At 55.3% G+C, this 15,082-nt stretch overlaps 1 protein-coding gene across 1 annotated transcript; it reads right to left on the bottom strand.

Annotated features, from left to right (window-relative positions):
- Nucleotides 1-933: 933 nt before the first annotated feature.
- RASL10B (RAS like family 10 member B) lies at nucleotides 934-11,878 on the bottom strand. Its single transcript, XM_080682814.1, has 4 exons — nucleotides 11,678-11,878; nucleotides 8,543-8,905; nucleotides 3,893-4,017; nucleotides 934-3,389 (listed from the first exon to the last, which is right to left on the bottom strand). Exons 2-4 carry the CDS (start codon nucleotides 8,756-8,758, stop codon nucleotides 3,119-3,121), a joined length of 612 nt encoding a protein of 203 aa, XP_080538940.1. The 5' UTR covers nucleotides 8,759-8,905; nucleotides 11,678-11,878; the 3' UTR covers nucleotides 934-3,118.
- Between the last annotated feature and the right edge of the window lie 3,204 nt (nucleotides 11,879-15,082).

Below are 15,082 nucleotides of genomic sequence, written 5' to 3'. Positions count from 1 at the left end.
CTTCTCATCCCGGAGCCAGTGAAAAGAATGCCCAGGTAGCCACTGGAATCCCAGCTGCAGGAACAGAAGGGTCCCTCACTTTGATATAGGGCCTTGGCCAGGAGGGGTCAGAAGACAAATGGAGCATCAATCAGCTCAGACTAGCAAATGGGACAACCCATCATCTCCATTCCAACTCCAGGCTGGGATAGGGGCAGTGGGGCCACCCTATATCTTATCACCCTCCCCCAGAACAGCTCCCCAAACTCCTGTCCTTAGGCCATGCCCACTGTTTCCACAATTCTTATAAGTTATTAAACACGGGTGGGTCTGTCCTTGAGTCTCCAGCTTAAGTCACTCTCTCTAGGGCTGTAGTGATGCAGGAAAGTGTAGCTTCAAACATTCTCCCACTGGAGGGAAGAGGATCAGGGAGGCAGCTGGGGTGAGAGAGTCGGTCTTTCTCTCCTGAGGTTCAGCCAACCTTGCCCCCAGATAGCCCATCTCCTGGAGGTGGCTGGTGCGTCAGCACCACGGACAGGGGCAACGGCCACCAACACAGGCTCCGGTGAGACTTCAAAGCTCGGCTCTGGGGCTTGGGGACTGAGAGCCCTAGAGTCAAGAGGGATGGTTAACATGAAGTTATGACAAAGGGATCACAGAGGCTCAGCGGAAGTGAGACAGACACAGAGGCAGACACTGGGATTGAGTCCAGTTATGCAAGTTGTCCTGAGCGTGGCAGAGGGAGATGTTGTGCTTCCCCTCTGGAGGGTTTGGATCAGTGGGAAGGCTCAGGGGTAGGTGGAGAGGAGATGAGTCCCATCCTCTTCTCCTTGGTTCTTCTGGTTGTCCTGAGCCCCCAAACTCAGGCCACCCCATCACCCTTGCCCTCCTTGCCCAGCAGAGCTCTGTAGGGAGCTCCTTCCTTTCCACCCTCAGAAACTGAGCCAACACCTTGGTACAGAAACGAGGGAAAACACTCCCTGATTTTTAATCTGACTTCTGATCACAGCGCAATGGGCATCACACACACTTCCAGACCCTGTGGTGGGAAACCCTGGTTGGGTGGGGGGAGGCAGGGAGAAGGACAGAGACTCAGAATGGGGGTGGAGGAAATAGAAATCAAAGACCTGGGTGAGCGGAGGGGGTGAGGTGGGACAGGCAGGCAATACATTCCAATGGCTCCCACAGGGGCAGCCAGAGGCCTGGGTCCCCCACCCCCACTTCAGGTGCCTCAGAGCTAGGGGCTACGGTAGTGATGAGATGCTGCCATCCCTTACCCTGTCCCCCTGGTGAACCAGGGAGCAGGATGCAGGGGATGAAGGGGGCAGGCCCTCTTCCGTACCCTCCCAGCCACTCAGGGTGTGGGGAAGGGGAGCCACCTCCTCTGCTTCAGAGGGAGGCTCAGAGGGCAGGTCACTTGCCCCAAGTCATGTAGCACAACAGGGACTAGAACCAGGGACACTGGACTGCCCAGGTCAGGGCGGTCATTGTAGGGCTGTGCTACCCAGGTGGGCGGAGGGGGAATCAGCTGGGAAATTCATAGATTCCCTCTCACACTAGATCTGGATGATAAACTCCCCACCCACAACCCCTCCCCCAGACTCCTCTCCATCACCGCTCTGGGCTACCTGATTTCCTGGTCTATACAACAAAGCTGCGCTAGGTCAAGGCTGAGATGTTCTATCTGCCCCTCTTCTAACAAGGAACCTTGCTGTCCTCCCATCAGCCCAGGGCTGAGGGCTCAGCCTCAAGAAGAACTTGGCCTGGGGGGCAGGGAACACGCACCATTTTGTGGCCTCCAAGTCCCCCAGGAATCCCTCAGGCCGCTCCTGGTACCTTCATTATTTTTGTTATTTCTAAGTCGATACAAAACTGACAGTGATCAGCTCTGGTGAGGAGAGGTAGAAACCCGGCCAGGCAGCCGGAGAAAACGGGGTGGAGTGAGTGAGGGCATAGGGCCAACTGGTGTTGGCACAAGGAAGTGTAGATCCTGAGGGCCTCCATCTAGGAGGGGTGGGGGGAGGAAGCAGGCATATCTCCCTCAAGCAAGGGGTCCCCATAATTCTTTTTCTGCCTCTACCCCTCCCCAGATTAATCAGGGTAACCTGAGATTCAAGCAGGGGCATCTGATTGGGGTGGATGGAAAAGCAGAGCCTTCGCTGGCACAACCTGGGCCCCAACCCCCACCCTGGGAACCAGCCTGCCCCCCACAGCTCCCCAAACCCAACATCCCCCGATCTAACACCACCCAATCCAGGAAGGAACTGGGGGCTGGAACCTGGCATCATGGAAGTAAATCTCTCCTTTGGGGGATTCCCTCTCCACACTGTCAGGGGAAAAAGTTTTAACCCAGGGGGTGATCTGGCTTTGGGGTCAGTAAGGGGGTGAGGGGCACCCGGCAGGGACGGACCATCGAGTTAAGGCTGGAAGGTAGGTTGTTGTGTCTCGCTCGGGGCTGCTGGGTGGGGAGGTCTCCCTGGAGAGGGCAGAGCTCAGCTTCCTCCCCTTGACTAATCTGGGACCTCAACCCTCGGACCAAACCGAACGTGGTCCTAGGACCACCCGCATCTCTCTGTCCTGCGCCGGTGGTGCTGCCGGCCAGAGGCGGCACCAGGATCTGCAACAAGGGGGTGGGAGAAATGAGAGCCCTGTGAGCTGAGCTGGGGGCGGGGAGGGGGACCAGAGAGTGGGTAAGACCAAGAGACACTTGGGCAGACCGATGGGCACGGGAGGAAGGCGCGGGGCAATGACAGACACACTCTCTGGAGAAGACTGGTGGGGGAGCGGCTAAGGCAACACCTCCCCATCCCCACCCTCCATTTCCTGCGCGCACCCCAATCCCAAAAGGCTGTGGCGCCCCTTGGGGCCAGGCTGGGTACTGCGCTAACTACAGCCCTAAAGGAGCCGTCCCAGGAAGACAGATTCGAGAGATAGGAGGACTGGGCCATTTGGGGGAGGCTCCCTCTCGCCCTCCGCCTCTCACCGGGCGGTGCGTGGCTGCGGGGGCGTTTCAGGCCCGGGCCATCAGAGTTCTTTTCCTGCCACTCGCTGCTCAGGCCGGGCAGTCCCAGGAGGAAGCCGCCCCGGCGGTCCGGGCAGCAGCCTCGGGCGCCCCAGGGGCTGGCGGGGTGGGCGCGGGTCACATGATGGCGCAGCGGTTGCGGCGCAGCGCGCCCTGGAAGCGCAGGGCGGCGTGCACGTGTTTGCAGCGGGCGCAGCCGACGCTCTTGAGCAGCTCGCTGAAGAGCAGCAGGATGTGCCAGTTGTACTTGGCGGAGCACTCCACGTAGCCGCACTTCCAGGTCTTCCGCACCAAGTGTGACACGTTCCAGCGCGGGATCACGCGTCCGCGCTGCAGGTCCCGCTTATTGCCCACGATGATGATGGGCGTCTCTGAGGTGCCAATCACCCTGGGGGGCGAGGTGGGACTCTCAGAACTCCACCAGGGTCGCAGCCACTGGACTTCAATGACGGCAGGCTGTGCCTGGTCAATAATAGTGCTACCATACGTCTGTTCCAGGCGCAGGGCTTAGCTCTGGAGTTACATTACATTCTCTAATCTGCACAATTGATCCAAAAGGTGGGTACCAGTGTTAGCCCCATTTTACAGATGAGAAACCTGAGGCTTACACATTCACTGGCCTGGTCATGCAGCTGAGGGGCCCTGGCAGTCTTGTTCCCGGAGCCCCTGATCTAACCACTGTATTAGACTAGCCACCCCATGGTAAGGGTCCCAAAATGAGTTAACAGAAATGGGGAACAGCAAAATGTCATCAGTGTGTGTGTGTGTGACTGGATGTGTGGGAACTGGAGGGGACTTCATCTGCATCCCCCCACTGCGCCCTTTCCCTGGGGACTGGCTAGCACTAGGGCATCCACTGAGGTGGCAATGGACTGTATCCCGGGCCCTCACCTCGTCTCTAGGATCTGCTGGCGGATGGTCTTGACGTACTCAAAACTGTCAAAGCAGCAGATGTCGTAGACCAGGATGTAGGCGTGGACACTCCGGAGTCCCCGGCAGCAGGCGTCTGCCCACTCCTGCAACACCCCAGTTAGGGCCAAGGTTAGAGCAGCCATGAGGGCTCCCATTGTCCCCAGCCACCCCCAGCCATAGACAGACAGCACTCTCACCTGCCACTGCACCCTAAGCCTTTCACACCCACCTATCCCCAGGAAGCCAGGGCCAGGGCCGAATGGAGCTCAGTGCTGCGGCCTCCCCACCCCAAGCTGGGAGAGGGCAGGTCACACTGTCTGACCTCGAGGACCACTACACGGCCCTGTGCATATCGGGAGCTGTTGAAATAGTCTTTATCTGCCCTAACTGGTTTGGCTCAGTGTTTAGAGCGTTGGCCTGAGGACTGAAAGGTCCCAGGTTCGATTCCGGCCAAGGACATGTACCTTGGTTGCGGGTACATCCCCAGTGGGAGGTGTGCAGGAGGCAGCTGATCAATGTTTATAACTCTATCCCTCTCCCTTCCTCTCTGTAAAAAAATCAATAAAAAAAAAGAAATAGTCTCTATCTTTTAAAAAAAATTGATTTCAGAGAGAACGGGAGAAGGAGAGATAGAAACATCAATGATGAGAATCACTGATTGGTCGCCTCCTGCATGGCGTCCCGCTAAGGATCAAGCCCACAACCGGAGCATGTGTCCTGACTGGGGAATCGAACCATGACCTCCTGGTTCATAAGTGGATGCTCAGCCACTGAGCCATGCCAGCTGAGCAAAATAGTCTCTAACTTCTAAGGCTTAGCTCAAATGCCTCCTCCTCCAAGAAGCCTTCCTGTAAGCAAGGGGCTACTCCTTTAATCTCCTGTGTGTATATACCTTGATTACAACTGTCTCCATCTCCAGATCCCCACTCTGTGAGCTCCTGAGAGAACCAGAACCAAGCTATCCTCATTTTTATGTAACTCCTCCTCCTCCCCACTCAGCACCTTGCACACCGTGTTGGCTCCTGAAGGGCGCACTGCCTAACCTGGTGAGCTCTCCATGGTCCTGAACCCCACTTAGTCCATACTAGGACCAGCGCAACTCCTGTCTGTCAGGCCGCCCTTAGATTGCTATCCCATGTTCCCCTTCGGTAGGTTCCACTCTGCCCGTGGACAGAAGGATAAGGTCTGAGAAGACTGAGACTGGATATATAGTTGGGGCTGGTGGACAGCAGGGCCCCAGGGAGCCAGAACTTCCTGAATGTTTGTGGCAAATTCTCAGGGTGGGGTTGCAGCTCAAGAGGAAGAGACCCATGGAAAGTCTGAGTGCACTAAAGAGAAAGTTCCTTAAGAATTAATTAGCTAATTAACTTGCCAGCAGATGGCAATTGCAAGAGCAGTTGAAGGCAGCCAGTGTGTGTGGAAAGAACATGGACTCTGAAGCGGGGGAGGCAAAGGCCTCCGGGCCAAGGGGAACCAGGGTCTTCTCCTTTGAGGGGCCAGGAAAAGATGAGAAGGAGGTGCAGCAGGTCTCCTGTGCCAGCTTGGGAGTTGAATTGGGGCAAAGACCAGGCATCAAGGAGGACTACGGCAGGTTCTCCACCTCAGAGAAGGAATAAAAAGGAAAAGACTTTGGTGGTGGTGGTGGTGGTAGAGAGTTGTGTCTGGCTCCTGAAAGGTACTTCCCAACTCAAAAGCTTAGAGGCTGCTGCAGTGGATTTCCCCAGGGAGATGATGTGGCATCTTTTCTTTGTGCTGAGTTTTAACTTGGGTGCAGGGGGAAACACGGAGGACAAAGCTAAAACTGTAGGAAGCCATTAACTGGCTTCTGGGGCCAGGGAAAACAGCATTCCGCCGGACACAGTGCGCTCCCGGAGCCTAGAAACACATTTGTACACGGTTCCTCCCCCAACCCACACAGGAGTGATTAGTGGCAAGTGGGAGGAATGGGGAAACAGACACAGAGGTGCCCTCCCTCCTCCAGCACTCTGCTGGGGAGAGGGAACAGCTGCCAGCCTTCCAGGGTGACAGCCCCACCTCTTCCACCTCTTCCCCAGCATGCTGACTCCTCAAGGGGGCCTCCAGGCTGCCTCCCACCCACTTCTCTCTGGAGACTCCTAAAAGGGGGAGGAGGAAGACTCCTGATTGGCTGGCTTGTCCCTTCACCCCTGGTTGAAGGGAGGGAACAAGAAAGCTCAACTTTCCTTTCAGCTTGTTCTATGAAGGGTTCCAGGTGGTAAAAGACCATCTTGGGGCCCTGTCAAAACACAAGAAGGGGCGATGGAAACTGAGTCCCGTTCCAAACACCTAGGAGATGAGGGAGGGAGGTTCAACACCTGGGCCTCACCTGTGCATGCGCTGCTTGAGCCCTCTAACCTCAGCTTCCTTCTCTGATAGGAAGGAGGAGAGGGGGCTGCGGAGGGACAACTGAGGCTCAGACCCAGGAAACACCACTCTCCTGGGCTGATTTCACCTGGAATTGGGAAGGAATGTGTTTTTGTTCTATTGTCAGGTGGTGCCATCAGGATACTTGGGTTTTATATTTGTTACTTGTGCTCCAGGAGTGAAGTCTGGAACATCCTAAAGAGTCCAAAACTCAGGGTCAACCAGAAAGAAAAAGACCAACAACCCAATAGAAAGATGAGCAAAGGGCATTAATAGTTGTCAGAAAAAGAAATATAAAGGCCCTTAAACATATGAAAAGATGCTCAACTTCACTCATAATCACAGATGCAAATAAAAACTACACAGAAACTATCAAATCTCATCTATCCGATTGTCAGACAATACACTCTGATGGCAAGGCTTTGGGGAGCCCTGGCTGGGTAGCACAGTTGGTTAGAGCATCGTCTTGATACGCCAAGGTTGTGTGTTCGATCCCTGGTCAGGGCACATACAAGAAGCAACAAATGAATGCAACAGTAAGTGGAACAATAAATTGATTTCTCTCTTTCTCTCCCAAATCAATAACAAAAAAGGCTTTGGGGGAAACAGTGCTCATGTAAGTTTACAGATGGGGAGGGGAGTCTGACACCTTCCAAACTCCAGGTGCATTTACCCTTGATCTAAGCAATGCATTTCCAGAAAGTCACCCCACGGGTATGTCTCCTATGTACTAAATGACTATGTACAAGGCTGCTCATCGCAGCACTATCTGAAATAGCAAAAGATTGGAAACAACCCACTTGTCCAACAAGTGGGGAACTGCCTAGTACAGTGGTCGGCAAACTCATTAGTCAACAGAGCGGCAAACCGCGGCTCGCGAGCCGCAGTTTGCCGACCACTGGCCTAGTACATCTCTCCAATGGACTACAGCATAGTCATAAAAAAAGAACGAGATGACCCCTAGATACTGACATGGAAAGATCTCCAGCTTATACCATTCAGTCAAAAAAACAAGGTCCAGAACAGTGTTGTTTTTTAAACGTAAGAAAGGAAGTGGAATAAGAACACATTTTCTTATTTGTGTAAAGAAACACTAGAAGTCTGAATAAAAAATCCCAAAAACAAGGAAAGTGGCTTTAGAGAGTGGGGCAAGAATCAGGGTGAAGCGGGCAGAGGTGGGACTGAGATTTCTCAGGGTGTACCTTTTTACCAAGTTTGAACTTTTAAATCATGTCTCACCTAGGCCAAATTTAAAATTAAATTAAAATGAAGTACATAACAAAACGTGGAAAATACACAAAGCTTGATGTGCCGGCCTGCAGTGAGATCTGAGACTCAGGCTACTGTTCAAGTCTCCGTTGGAGAACTAGACCCTGACCCACTGCCCTGACCTTGCTGCTCCCAAGGGGTGGATGCCTGAATCAGGCTGTTGTCTTTGGTGCTGATCCCCCCACCTAGGATGGCAGAAACAAGTGTCCATGAGGTTGGGCCCAGGCCCTCCTGCCCGGGGTTGCTGGGACAGTGCTGAGCCTGAGTCCCTCCCCAGCTGTATTCGCACCATTACAATTGGCCAAGCCATGGCCCCTGCCTTCCTATCTCCACCACTGTGCCTATCCTCCATTCAGAGCAAAACCTCTGGCGAGGGGCTGCCTTCAGTGAGCAAAGTGTCTTAGAGCTCCCCAGGCACCCACCCCCTCTGCAGCCAGAAGCAGAGAGAAGGAAGGAGGACTTGGTCCCTGCAAGCTTGGGGAAGGAGCACGGTAAGCCGCGGCAGTGGGGGCATCTGAATCCAACCCCTGCAGGAAGGGTGCCCAGCAGGCCCGTCTTGAGAGCAGGGGCAGAGCATCACATAAGAGTAAAGCCCCTTGGGCAAGAGACCTGTCTCTGAGAACACACCTTTTCCAGGTCTTGGCCTTTTCTTCTGCTGTCCGTCTACTGACCTTTCTACCCCAGTGCCCACTACAGAGCCTGGCACACATTATAAATAAAGCCCATCCAGTATCTGTAGAATAAACCAGCACACAATGGATTCCTGGAACGGCTCTAAGCATTCCTGGTGGCTCATGGTGCAGCGTGGAGCTGGAGAGGGTTGGAGTCCACTGCCCCCCTACCCTTCCACTGCCCCCCTAACCCTTCCACTGCCCCCCTAACCCTTCCACTGCCCCCCTAACCCTTCCACTGCCCCCCTAACCCTTCCACTGCCCCCCTACCCTTCCACTGCCCCCCTACCCTCATGGGCCCTTGTACCTGCAGCGTGTTGACAGGGAAGGCGCTGATGGGCGGGAAGTCGAGGATCTGGAGGTCGTGCACGTGGCCGTTCATGACGACAGCAGGCAGGTAGAGGCGGCGGGTGGTGGTGGGCACGCAGACCTCGCTGAACTCGTTGTACAGGAACTGGCGCACGATGGCACTCTTGCCCACGCCTCGCGCCCCCAGCACGGCCACCCGGTAGGTGGAGACCATGCCTCTCGCCCCACGCCGCCACCGCGTCCTCGCCACTGCCTGGGGCTCCCCCGGGCTGCATATTCCAGGGGCTGGGGGCTCAGCCACCGTCAGGACCAGTCATTGCTGCCCCTGCCCGCCCTGGGCCCTCTGCGGCCTCCACCTGGACTGTGGGGACAAGAGGTGGGCTGGCTTTAGGGTCTTTGCTCAAGTGGCTTCAGCCACTCAGAATGCCCTCCTTTGCCCAGAGCCCCTATCTTATCTACTGAAATCCTCTCCATCCTTGCTTCATTTTTTCCTGTCCTCCCACCACAGGGAATGACCTGACTTCTGGCCAGCGAGGCAGGCTGCAGAGCAGCGGAGCCCAGCTCCCCACAGAGCCCGGGACGGGTCCGGGTCTCCTCCGCAGGGGTGAGCCCAGGCCAGTGTCCCAGTGGAGGCGCTCCTGGCATTTCTTAGAGGGAGAATTCTTCATTGGGCAGGAGGACTGGCACACTGCAAGTCCTTTCACATCCCCAGCTGCCAGCTGCAGCAGCCTCCAGTCACCACGACGACCCCAGATGCCCCCCATTTCCGAATGTCCCCATTGAGACCCCTGGACTAGATGGCCTCTTGGCTCTGGAGGGCAACACTTGTTGAGCTCTTGCTCTGTTAGCGTGCGTGCCCACAAGGACACCCTCAGTGAATACGACATCCCTAAGGGTAGGGATTCCCCCTTTAGAGAAGGCTCAGAGGGAGTAAGACATGCGACCAGAGATTGCCAGCTACTCCTTGCTACACTGTCACAGTACTGCTTCCAAGTTTAGTGATTCCAGCTGGTAAATGCCTACAGGCCAAGGGTTGTGTCTGACTCTCTGGCAACCCCCTGAGCTCAGAGGGCCTGGCACATAGCAGGTGTGTTAGCAGCCAGGACCGGGCTGCTATGAGGTTGGACCTTGTCACAGATTCATTAGCTCCTTGTGTGCTCAGTGTCAGGGACTTGAGAGCTTGGGTATAAACCACAGCTATGTTTCCTAGCTGTGGGTCCGTGGGCAAATCACCTGCCCGATCGGAGCCACACTCTGCACATATATGTAATGGGTCCATTGCCCCTACTTCTGAGAACATCTATGTAAATCTCCCAGCGAGGTGCCTTCCCTTTTTTAGGGGTTGCGGGGAGGATGATGGCCAGGGAGCTGCTACCTACCTGCCTGAGACATTCTGTTTGGGGACTATACCCAGGAAGGATGAGGCCAGTGCCTGCAAAGGGGGTCCAGGGGAGATGGGTTTGCTGGATTTTGATAGGGCCGTGGGTTTTCAGGCTGCATGTATGTTTTCTGTGTGGATGCATGCTCGTTCCACACATGCACAGCTCACAGCTGAACGTACTGCAGTCTTTCCTAGTCCAGAGGACCTAATCCACTAGGTCCTTGTACTGACAGCATAGTATATAAAGGGCAGGGTTTGGAGTGAGACACACCAGGGTTGGATTCCCAGCTTTGCCACTCACCTCAAGTGTGACCTTGGGCATGAAACTTCACAGGGTGTGGTGTGGTTATACAGGTAAAGCCAGGTGCCTGGCACAGAGTAGGTGTTCAGAAAGAGTGGCCATTGTTATGCACCTCCATCTAAGGTTGCTAGGACCTCTTAGCAATCCTGGGATGGGTCACCATCCACTGTTGTTGACAAACATGCTTTGTGTGTGTATGTGTGTTTGTGATTCTTTCCCCCATTTTACTGACGGTAAAAACAAGAACCACAAACAACCCCCCGAGACTTAGGGACGTGACCACAGAGCCAGTTGAGCTGTCAACTAAGAGTAGGACCCTGATCGCCTTCCTGCCCCATGTAGTGTCTTCTCCTCAACAGGTGCTTATGGCTCCCAACTGGGGTTAAGTACCAGTCCCTCCTCCCCACCAACCCCTCCAGGCCCTCGGCCCCTCAGGCATCCCTGGACACTGCCAGCTTGGCAGAGAACCTCAGCTGGGTGAATTACATAACCAGACAAGCAGGTGGGGAGGGGGACATCCGAGGGCAGGTAGAGAGGACAAGGAATCCAAGAAGAGTCCTCTGCCTCTCTCTGGGTGGCAGCTCAGAGGTATCTAGGATGTCCCCTACCTGCATATCCTCCTGGACACCACACTTCCTGCCCAGAAATCAGTCCTTTAGGGGGAATAACGGGGAAATAAAAGCGGGTCACAGTGCTAGCGCCAGGAAGCAGTGTAAGAGAGGCCCCTAGGCTGGGGCAGCCTCCTGGAACTCACCAGGCCCAAGTGTGGCCCTGTTCCTGGCTCAGAGGTGACCAGTGCCCCCTCCTTCTTCCCAGGCAGGGGTCCTGGGTCTGTCTACTCATCCAACATCCCCAGCAGGTGGGGGTGAGTGGGGGCTGTCCAGAGAAGCAGGGCCCAGCCCCTGAGCTCTCCCTCCCCAAGGCCTGCGCTCTGCAGTGAGTCTGCAGACAGCGCTCGCCCCGGGAAGAGCCTGGGGACTCACACAGGGGCCAAAGCCCGCCTCTTGTCCTCTCCCCAGGGCCTGGATGCCGGAGTCTCTGCCCCAGACGGAGGACCGGGCTTTTTGGGTCCCGTGGGCCGAGTCACTGTCTGCCTGCTGTTGTCCCCACCACGTTCCTGTGCGAGTGGGTGGGTGGGGGCTTTGAAGGATGCTGGGCTACCCATGACCTGATTGGTAGGAGTTTGGGGGGGGTGGGGGCAGAGAATGCTAGAGCCCAGCCTGATCTCCGCCTCCAGCACCTTGCAGGCACCCCGCACCCCCAGCTCCAGCTCTCACGTGGCAGCCCCGCGCCGCTTCCCCGCCAGCCCGCCGGCCCCCTCCTCCCTCCTCGCCCAGGCACCAGTCACCCCAGCCGTACCTCCTTCACCTACCCCCCGACCCCGCGCCACCCCCCCGCCCGACCCAGCCGGCCCCTGCCCCCCCCCGCGTCCCCCGCCTCCCGCCGCTTACCCGGGGCCGTCTTAGCTGCCCCCAGCCCTGGGGCCGCGCTCCCCCCGGGCTCCGGCGCTGCCCCCGGCTCCCTGGCCCGGGGGGAGAGAGGAGGGGGGCCCCCGGCTGCCCTGTCGGGGCGGGCTCAGAGGCGGGCGCGGGGGGCAGGTGCGGGCGCCAAAGGGTAGGCACCTCCAGCCCCTGCTCCCTCTGAGCGCGCCGCCCGCTAGCGCTGGAAGGAGGGAGGAGGGGCGCGGGGCGGGGCGGGGAAGGCGGGGCGGGGGGGGACCGGTGAGTGGCTGGCATTCCGCTGGGTCCCTGAGCCTGACACATTCATTTGGACGACCCTGGTCGAATTTTTTAATCCTCAGACCCGACCTTCACCCACTCGGACTCTGCTTGCGATATTTTTAGTTCTAACCTGGAGGGGTGGGAAGAAGGGACCATGCCATTTGCTTCACTCCAGACTAGGCTTGCTCAGAGCAAAGCTGCTCTGCTTCCATTGAATGACCTCTGCAACCCTAAAAAAACGGCTGCTCCTCCTCTCCAGACTGGGAGATACCAGGGGTTGAGGGCAGAATCACCTACGTATTTATTCTGGAACAATCGTTATCAGCAGCTAACATTTATGAGCACCTACTATGTGCCAGACAACGTGCTCCAAGCTTTGGCTGTATTCTCAAATTTCACCCTCACAAGTCTGTGGAGTAGAGTGTTTATCCTGTTTTACAGATGTGCTAGCTGAGGCTGAGAGAGGCTAAGCTGTCTTACCGAAGGGCAAAAAGTGGAATATAAAGATTGGGAGTCCCTAGCTGGGCAGCCGCTGATGAGCTTGGAACAGGGCTCACAGTCCGTCAGGCAGAGCGACCAGAAGCAGCCACGCTGTGTGCCAAGTCAAGGTTCTGAGGGAAGGCAGAGGGAGTGAGCCAGCTAGTTACAGGAGTCCGTGGAGGCAACTTTCAGGGAAGAAGCCTTGAAAGAAATGGACTTGGGGTGGGGATGTTGTGGGAGTGGAGGCCTGAGAGTGAGTCCAGGACCAGATCTGCACGCAGGGAGCAGGAATCATGGTGAGTGACGGAGCCAAAGTGGTTGAGGTAACAAAGGCCTTGATTGCCGGTAGGAGTTTGGACATAGCCCCGTGCTGGATGGGAAGGCATTGAAGGTCTTTGTTTTTGGTTTTGTGAATTCTCACCCAAGTATATTTTTTCCATTGATTTTTTTTTTTTTGAGAGTGGAAGGGAGGGGAGAGACACAGAGAGAGAAACATAGATGTGAGAAAAACACATTGACTGGTTGCCTCCCGAAGGCGTCCTGACCAGGATTGGGGATCAAGCCTGCAACTGAGGTACATGCATGCCCTTGACTGGAATCCAACCTGGGACCCTTCAGTCCATGGGCTGACGCTCTAACCACGGAGCAACCCGGCTAGGGCCATTCAGTGGTTTTGAAGCAGGGGAGCAACCTGGTCACAGTTGTATTTTAAATGCCCGGAGGGCTGGGAGGCGGAGGAGGGGGAGCTCTGAAATATCTGTCTTTGCCTCTGGGACCCAGCATCACCCACTAGCACTTTCTACTATGTGTGGCCATGGCTTCCTCACAGAGCCTAGTTCTCCTCCTCACTGGGCTCTACATTTTGGGCACCTTCCCAGTTCCCTCTTCTCTCCTGTCCAGACAGAAAGCACAGTGGTGATGGGCCAGAGTTCAGAATCAGACAGATCTGAATTTAGATCCAGGCCTTACCACTGATTATGGGACTGAAGGCAAGCAAGTTGAACTCTGAGAGCTCCAACTGCCTTATCTGTAAAATGGGAGATGTGACCCCACGGCAAAAAACAGGCGGCGTTGTGTCAGGTCCTTAATGCAGCCCCTCGCATGTACAAGTTCCATGGGGCCTTTTCCATTTCTCCTTTAGGGACACACAGCCACTCACAGAGGAACTTGAGCCCCGCCTGGGGAAAGTTCCTATTTATTCTGGGTGGGCTCCCAAGGGGTTAGGATGGGGGGATGGGGAGGAAGGTCATGGCAGCAGCTAAAAGCAAATTCAAGGCCCAGAAGGATGGTGCTTCCTCCTGGAGAGCCGCTTGGTGGTGGTGGGGGTGGGGGGGTGGGAAGCAGATTTACTGGGCCCCTGCGATCACAATGGTCACATAGTGCCTCCTAACTTGATTAAACCATCCAGGGCACCATCCATCGCCCCCATGTATCTGAAAATCTTTCATTCTTACTCTCCCGAGGGTCCTAAGCTTTATGCCTACTCCCCGGGGCCATAACGCTCCATTCTGGTTCTATCTCAGACCAAGTGGACTAGAAATAAGAAACTGTGCAATGCTCACACACATACCTTGAGGCGTTTTCTCCAAAGCTTCTCAATTTAGTTATATTAGGAGAACACAGAGCTACAGGTTAATTATGGAGCCTCATACTGGCCTCCAGTGGTAGGTCATTTAAAGCATTTCTCACACACACACACACACACACACACACACTCTCTTAACATAAAATGCACAATTTGCCTGAACTTAAGATTCAGTTGTCATTCTGGTTTGCTGAGAGTCACTTTCGGCAGCTAAGAATGTACACCCAGGGGCCTGTTCACTGTCTTCTATCGGTAGGATTACTGTGGTGAGAGTTTTTCTTTAAAATGTTTTTATTTTATTTTATTGATTTTAGAGAGAGAAAGGAAGAAGGATGGAGATAGAAACATTGATTGGCTGCCACCTGCACACCCCCTACTGGGGATAGAGCCCACAACCCAGGCATGTGCCCTGAGAGGGAATCAGGTATCGATCTAGTGACCTCTTGGTTCAAGGGTCGACACTCAACTATTGAGCCACATCTGCCAGGCGTGGTGAGAGCTTGAGAGGCACTGTCCTCGGTTCTGTCTGACTTTAAGCCTCATGTGGCTCTGGTTCAGCTGAAGACACCAGACAGCTGAGGTGCAAGCTCAGGCTCTATGGGAGCAGGTGTGTGTCCACCCCCAGCATCTGAGGCCCAGGCATGGAGTGGGACAGAAAAGGCAGACCCAAACCTGCCCACTCTGGCCTTGTTCCATCATAGCCGAGGACCCTACGCTAGCTCCCAGAGGCTGTTCAGCCATATATCCTGGAACCTCTGACAGTGAATGAAACAAGGGAGGGAAAGCCAGAGGCTAGATCTGAACATCTCCCATCACCTACATAGTGGGGGTGAGGGTGAGTGGAGTTGTCTCAGTCCTAGAGCGTTGGGACAAAAGTCTGCCTGGGTCTCCTGAGCCTCTGAATCAGCTTTGCCCTTGTTGGCAGCATTAAGGATGGTGGGGCAAAAGCTAAATGAGAAACTGAGATGGCAAGTTTGGAGTGAACTTGGAAACTTCAAGAAACATCCTGGTTACTAATAACATATCTGGGGGCTGGTTGGGTTTCTAGGATTAGTGTTCAGAAGGTAGAA

The sequence above is a fragment of the Plecotus auritus genome (assembly GCF_963455305.1).
Source record: "Plecotus auritus genome assembly, chromosome: 7".
Classification (NCBI taxonomy): Eukaryota; Metazoa; Chordata; class Mammalia; order Chiroptera; family Vespertilionidae; genus Plecotus; species Plecotus auritus.
The sequence above is the reverse complement of the archived record's forward strand: the minus strand, read 5'-3'. Positions and strand labels throughout refer to the sequence as shown.